The 7,386-nt window shown below is 33.7% G+C and overlaps 1 protein-coding gene across 1 annotated transcript; it reads left to right on the top strand.

Moving 5' to 3' along the window:
- The first annotated feature begins 2,457 nt into the window (after positions 1–2,457).
- On the top strand, positions 2,458–6,793 carry LOC135073894 (aldo-keto reductase AKR2E4-like). The gene is made up of 7 exons (XM_063968142.1): positions 2,458–2,566; positions 3,325–3,408; positions 3,515–3,697; positions 4,170–4,286; positions 5,513–5,680; positions 5,796–5,999; positions 6,383–6,793. Exons 1-7 carry the CDS (start codon positions 2,558–2,560, stop codon positions 6,635–6,637), a joined length of 1,020 nt encoding a protein of 339 aa, XP_063824212.1. The 5' UTR covers positions 2,458–2,557; the 3' UTR covers positions 6,638–6,793.
- Positions 6,794–7,386: the final 593 nt, after the last annotated feature.

Below are 7,386 nucleotides of genomic sequence, written 5' to 3' on the forward strand. Positions count from 1 at the left end.
TGCACAGGCAGAAACGAATGTATATTTTTGAAATGTTGCCAAGTTTTAAACAATTTTACAAAACATTTCTCATTATTGCAGTTTCGTGTAAAATTATTGTCAGATTTCATTATTTCTAGTGTAGTAATTATCTCAGTTTAACCAATGGATTAAATAACAATAAATAAATAAAATAAATAAATAAATAAATAAATAAATACATTCTTTATTGAATAACTTATTGACAGTTTTTAACAATAGGCTAATATTAAACTATAATAGGTAAAAGTACATACGTGCCTGAACTAAGAATTATAATACAATATCATGATAGTTATTATAACTTGCTCATTATTTTATGTGTAAGTAATTAATCTATATTATCATCAGCAGTTGATTGTCAGTAGGACAGTATAAAAACCATAGTGAATTAAAGTGAATAATATTTGAACCCAAAATTCGAAACACAAAAGACAGATATGAAAACTGTTTGATTGATATCTACTGTTGCACTGATGTGTATAATATTTCAGCAAAGAACAACGTACGAATTCGATTCGATCCGACGATTCTGTCTATCTTCAACTATTTCGATGGCCTTTTGATTGTTTATAGCAACAAAGACGTGTCAGTGCACCGCAAAATTGTCCTTCCCATGCAGAAACGGCGCAAACCGACATGTGCGAAATTTATGTACGGACGCCGCAGTACTGGCCAAATTTTCGCTGTCGCTAGCCAAACTGTCCTGGCAGTAAGTGGATTAGCAGGCAGACGTTGACTGACGACCGACGACCGACGAATGTGCACGACAACTGTGGAACCATAGTCTTTGATAGGTTGTACATAATTATTGTGACCATATAGTGATATTTATTTATTTAAACTTTAATGCCAAAATAAATTTGTACAGTCGCGGAATGAAAAGGTTCGTCACCTTAGTGTCGGTTTTCGCTTGCACTAGGTACTGTAAGAGTCAAACCTGCCAACATAACAGTGCAAGAAACAGTGCTGCTAACATTTAAATAAATATGACGTTTGCTGACGAATAAGGTTTTGCTTGTTTATTTTTCTATCCCATCAGTGCAATGCAATGATGACATTGACCAATTGACAATAGTTTTTTTTTATTTAAAAGAAATTATAATGGCAGGTTGAACCAACAAGAAGGTTTTAGTTTATCATTCATACGCCCGTATTCACAAACATTGCAATGAGGTCTCACAGTGAGCATGGACGCACAGGGTGACACACGAACCAATCACAGAGGTCTATTCTACGCTGTGCGTTTGATTTGCTGCTTCACTTAAGCAAGCATCGTTTGTGAATACGGGCGATAATCTTCTTGACAAGATAAATCGTCAAACAACTTTGATCTGAATAATTTTGAACTTTACTGACGAACAGTTAAAGATTATTTTCTCTAACTCAAGATTATTCTGTAACATAGTTTCAAAAGGTAATGTGCTCGCGATTCGTTGAAGGAATCAATTTGAAAACTGACGAACCTTTTCATTCCGTGACTGTACATAAGGCGAACTTATATGTACAATATATTCTCTTTGAACTGCGAGTATGGATTTATGGATTCAAGAATGTCCACCTTTTAAGGGGTTTGCCGTCATGTTTCTTAACGCTCGATATCTTTTTAATAGGCATGGTATTGGTATTAGAATAAAACATGCTCATGTATTTTGAAGGGTTGTTCATAGCTGTCTCCACTTTACATTATTTTGAATTTTACTTATTGATTCAAGGATTGGAGAGGTAATGATAAATTGATAATTTTAATGTCTGTTCATGGCTGTTAAACAATGAGTACATACTGTCACACAATAGTGACTACTTCGATAATAGTCTTGGGAATGTTTGTAATCGAAACAGCATTGTTAATTCCGCACGACACAGAATATTAATAGATAGAAGTTTTGTTATTAACTTAAACTTTACATAGGTATGCAGTCAAATTTACTTAACAAAACTTAATAAGGTATTTTTTGATAAATTTTACTTAAAGGTTTGTTAAAAATATCGTAACATGGAAAGCATTGGGGGAGGCCTATGTTTAGCAGTGGACGTCCTATTGCTGAAATGATGATGATGAAATATCATAGTGTTTAGATTAATGTGTCGTTATTTTATTCAAACCTGGAATCGCAACCTTGACATTAAATATTTAACCAGGTGTTTTATTAAGATAAGACGACAACAAATATTAATTGGATTTCTTATCATACTCATACTTAATTGCACTAAGCTTATTAGTAGGTTTATTACTATCGAGAAAACAGTTGCTATATCTTACCAATTAATCTAGGAAAATAATAAAAACATTAATTTAGTATGTATTTCAGGTGTAGGTACCTACTAGGTAAGATAAATACAATAAATTCAGAATCTTTCCTTTGATATCACCCGGAAGATGACTCTGCATTTCTCTATCGATAGGTAAATAATAGATAACAAACCAGATACTCTCGGAGCGTCGTGTCTGTACTATTTATAGCTTACTGTATGACCGGTCATAATATCTTACGTAAGAAGCAGTTCGCAAATTGCCGCTTACCAGAACGCACGCACTATGGCCAAGGTATGTCTTTGATATCATTTTAAATCGGCTTTTTAACAGTTAAAATAAAAATATAATAGTAATAGTTAAGTTATTAAAGTCCTTACCTACTAAAAATAAATTACACAAGTGTTCAACGGGTGTTTAACTTTTTGCAATAGGGCCCTGATTGTATTGATGGCCAAAAATTTAAATGAACAAACCAACTACTATACTTTAGTAGGTATGAATATGGACAACATGGATGGTTATCAGTTTACGAATAAAATATGTGTGTTTCTTTGTTTTTTTATTTTTTTTATTTTTACGGCGACCCCAGTGCCCCAAAGGTCCTTGCTGAAAATCAGTGTCGTGGCATCTTTGTCACGACTAATGCTGAGTCAGGGACCTTTTTGGCACAGGGCACTTAAAATCTATTTTATTTTTCTTTTTTGTTTTTTCTATGTTTTAATCTTGTATTGTGCCTATATCATGTATTGTGTATTGTGCCAAATAAACAAATACCTATAATTTCATTTGTTTTGGAGCAAAATTATTTGTTAACAAGCTAACTATACTGTTATTTAAGCTTATCAGTGTGAGAGGAGATAAATATTTTGCATTAACTGTTTTTCCTGGTACTCCTTACATGTTTCTATTTATGAAAAATTAAAAAATGTAACTTGATAAAAGAGCTACTTATATTAATGTAATCATTAGATTATGACATAAAGAGGTTAATAAAAAGAAACCATTGTTTTAATTCTTTGGTGTTTTGATATAAAGTAATTATTTTCCAGGTTAACATTCCCAATTTTAAACTCAACAATGGCAAGAATATTCCTGCTCTGGGATATGGCACCTGGCTTGGACTTAATGATAAGGTATGTTTACATAAACATGGTAATCCAAATTTTTTTTAAAATTAATAATATTAAGTGTTTTTTTTTCTGTGGCCTCAAATTCCTAATGTTTCTGTTTTCTTTCTAGATGGAATTCGATATGACGGACCTACCAAAACTAGTCGACACATTGTCTTACGCTATCGATATTGGCTATCGACACATCGATACAGCACATCTCTACCGAGTAGAACCTGAAGTTGGGGAAGTAATAAACAAGAAGATAAAAGAAGGTGTCGTCAAAAGAGAGGATTTGTTTGTAACTACCAAAGTAAGTGATATATTTTATCAATGAGATTAAAACTACAATCAATGGCACTCCTAACTTGATAGTAAGTAGTAGGTACTTGAACCCACAATCAAAGCTGGCGTTGTATCGTAGATCGGTATCTATCTAAGCCTTAGAGCTATCGATACAACTGTACATGTTTGTTATAATTTCGTAACTGTCTGAAAAAAATTTTTTTTAAATAACCGAGTTCAACCTCAAGTTCAACCAAAACGAGTCACTTAATTTGAATATGATTTAAATTTAATTTTACTTCCGAAGTAAAATAATATGACATACTCAAGTCTAACGCGGTCTGATTTGCCTTATAATGAAATGAAGATAAACGAATGTTACCTATTTCAGAGATGGCGAAGTTTTTTAAAATGAGCATATTAATTTTTATAAAGAGTAAATAATATGAAGTGGTTTTAAGTACTGTATGTATTACAAAGTATTTTATCAATAACTTCAGGTATGGCATCATTTCCACCGGGAGTCCGATGTGGAGGTGTCAGTGCGCGCGTCACTACGCCGAATGAATTTGGACTACTTGGACCTCGTCTTGATGCACTGGCCGATGTCTATCACCGTAAGTACTAAAATATTACAATACTTTTTTCTAATTATAATGACGAAAACGAGCGCCTACATTCTACAAGGTTATATTTTTAATATGACGGACTGAGTCTTCACCTCACTTCCTCGATGGACCGACGACCACAAGAAGGATAGCTGTGGTAGGGGCTGGATGAGACAATGGAAGATTTTGCTTTGGTGGCGTTTCGTTACGTCCATCAACTGACTGATGCTACTCGTATTGGCTAAAATGATGAGCTTGGATTTGTCCGGCGAATTGAGGCAACTTCGTTACCTACGTGTTTTACATACCCGTATTTTCATCTGTCTACCGCTACTGCTCATGCTAATCCCTATGAGTCAGAAGTAAAGATAGATCCGAAAATATGCAATCGAGCGTTAAAGAGTAACTACTCTGAAACTGCGGTACCTGGAGCTAACAAAAAATGGGTCCTCTTCTCATACCGGCATTTCAGTTTTTAATCAAGTTCTTATGAACTTACGATGTTTATCGTTCCGTTAATGTTGTAACATAACAATATTGGTTTTGTTACAAGGTGAGTAATTTGGGTATGAATTATAAATTAAGCAACAAGAATTTTCCTTTAATAAATAATGATGAGGGAAAAATGCGAATGATGTTAATGAGGTTTCATTAAAATTACGTTTGACAAGACAAGCTTTTTTGACGAACAAGGAAAAAACCAAATTAACTTCTATTCACACATCAACTTGACTGCATTCAGTGGAGTACCTAGCTATGTAATGAAGACAGTATTATAGTTATAAATTCAAACAAAAACAAAATGCACATCTCTTAAATAATCCTTTTTACGCGTTTGTAAATTCCCATTTCTTCAAATGACAATTGTGTGGAATAAAATCAAAGAATTTAGAGCTGCAAATGCAATGGCTTTTTCGTTCCAAATTTATTCATTGTTGGACGCGGAATCCTGTAATTTAGGAACGCTACGTTACGATGAACTGAATTGAAGTTTATAATAGTGGTTAAAAGCTGTGCAATGTGCATCTGTGTAAATAATAAAGTACTGGAGTGTGGCCGCATAATCATTATTAGCATTGTAGTTTCCTGAAATATGAAAACCTGAAGTACTTTTGTCTGTCTAGCATTAAACAGCGGTACTATGAAATTGGGATTTTAAATATAAGATTATAGATTTTTTAAAATTTGACGTAGATTTATTTTGTACTCCTAATATTTGCTTTTTTTTTCAACAGGAGGATGGTGTAGATGAAAAGATTGACTATCTTGAAACCTGGCGAGGATTTGAGGCTGTACTAGAAAAAGGTTTGGCGAAGGCTATTGGGGTGTCAAACTTCAATGTGGACCAGCTGAAGAGAGTTCTTGCAAACTGTAAAGTACCGCCAGCGTGTAACCAAATCGAAGTAAGAAACTTTCCTTTGACACTGCGAATTGATACTGTTATTATCTTATTAATTTACATAAGGTTCTCTTTTCCTTGTAACATATCCTCTTGTAGCAACAATTATTTGTTTCTAGGTCAACCTCAATCTTGGCCTAAAAGATCTAGTAGGGTTCTGTCAAGCCCACAACATAATAGTCGTAGCTTATTCACCTTTTGGCACCATGGTACCTAGCCGATCCACACCAAATAGTCCTGAGCCGAAACTGAACAACCCTACAATGGTGGCCATAGCCAACAAACATGGGAAGACAGTGACGCAAATAACCCTAAGATATTTGGTAAGTCTTCAATTAAACTGGAATTTCATCAAAACGTAATTACTTGTCAAAAGTCTGATTTCAATTGCAGAGCAGCAAATTTTTCGCTCAAATTATGTGAAGGGGAATGCTAATGCAAGTCATTTAAGCCACTTGAGAACGTTAATTTGGATGACTTGTATTTTAAAACAGGTTTATCGTACTATTTTACACATTTGCTAGTTCACAATACACATTACATCTTACATAATATTGTTGTACCTGTTCCTACCATGTTTTGGCAAATAAACGTTTTAATTGGTACTTACAATGAAATTCACAAGTATAAATAAAATCACACATGTTGCCTGCAGATATTTATCAGACTACTACCTTTTTTGTGAAATTTTGATGTCATTTTTCAGTACCAACGAGGAATCATTAGCATCCCAAAAACGGTGACAAAGAGCCGAGTGGTGGAAAACGCTTCTATTTTCGACTTCGTTCTTGACGAGAATGACATCAAAACGATTGCCGAATTCGACAATGGCTTCCGAACAGTGCGAGCAGTCTTCTGGCAAGACTACACCAATTACCCGTTTGAAAAAATTGACGCGAAAGTGGAAATACCCAAGGCACTGCTCAAATGGAAAAATGGGTACAAGTTAAACATCGACTGAAGTTCCTGCCAATTAGTATGAAACTGGAAGGGAAAATCAAATGTGTCCCAGTTACTCTCTATTAAATAGAATATTATTTATTTTCCTTGAGGATAATATTTGCTGAAATAATCAATTTAGTAAATAATTATATACAATATAACAATAGCCCACAGACTGCTGTTTCGCTATTTTCCTAGAATGATCCCACGCTTGTGCTTTTACTAAGAAAATATCTAATATCCGTAATAGCCTTTTTCAAACTTATAATACCTACCGACCTTATTAATGTTTTCTGGAAAAGAAAAGCGATTATCTAAACAACAACAAGTTTGAAGGTAACGTTAATTGGATTTCACGAATAAATTAGCAGGCTAGATATTATGTCAGTTAATTTAGGTACTTACAGAGACAGCATAAGCTAAAGCTTGTGGAATTTTATGTCCTTGTAATAATTGAGTCTAAATTGCAACAGCAATAGGGATGATGACTGGGTAATGAAATCGAAATTCTATTTAGTCCTTCAGACAGATAATTGGAAAATATTAGACTCATATTTTTAATTTTTTCCATAATCAAATAATTAAAGTATTATATTGAGTTGAAATGTCGCGTGACGTCACTTTTGAGTAAAAATTCTGCTCAAGCGTGACGTATCGCGCCATTTCAACTCGATGTAGCACTGTTATTATTTATTTATGAAAGAAAATAAAAAATATGAGTCTAATATTTTCTAATTAGGTATCTGTCTGACGGACAAATAATTGAAA

The sequence above is a fragment of the Ostrinia nubilalis genome, chromosome 8 (genome assembly GCF_963855985.1).
Source record: "Ostrinia nubilalis chromosome 8, ilOstNubi1.1, whole genome shotgun sequence".
Taxonomy (NCBI): domain Eukaryota; kingdom Metazoa; phylum Arthropoda; class Insecta; order Lepidoptera; family Crambidae; genus Ostrinia; species Ostrinia nubilalis.

Excerpts from the sequence above, each read along its gene's own strand:
- LOC135073894 (XM_063968142.1), top strand. Across the intron at positions 3,409-3,514 it reads GGCTTGGACTTAATGATAAG|ATGGAATTCGATATGACGGA; the intron begins GTATGTTTACAT and ends TTTTCTTTCTAG. Across the intron at positions 3,698-4,169 it reads ATTTGTTTGTAACTACCAAA|GTATGGCATCATTTCCACCG; the intron begins GTAAGTGATATA and ends CAATAACTTCAG.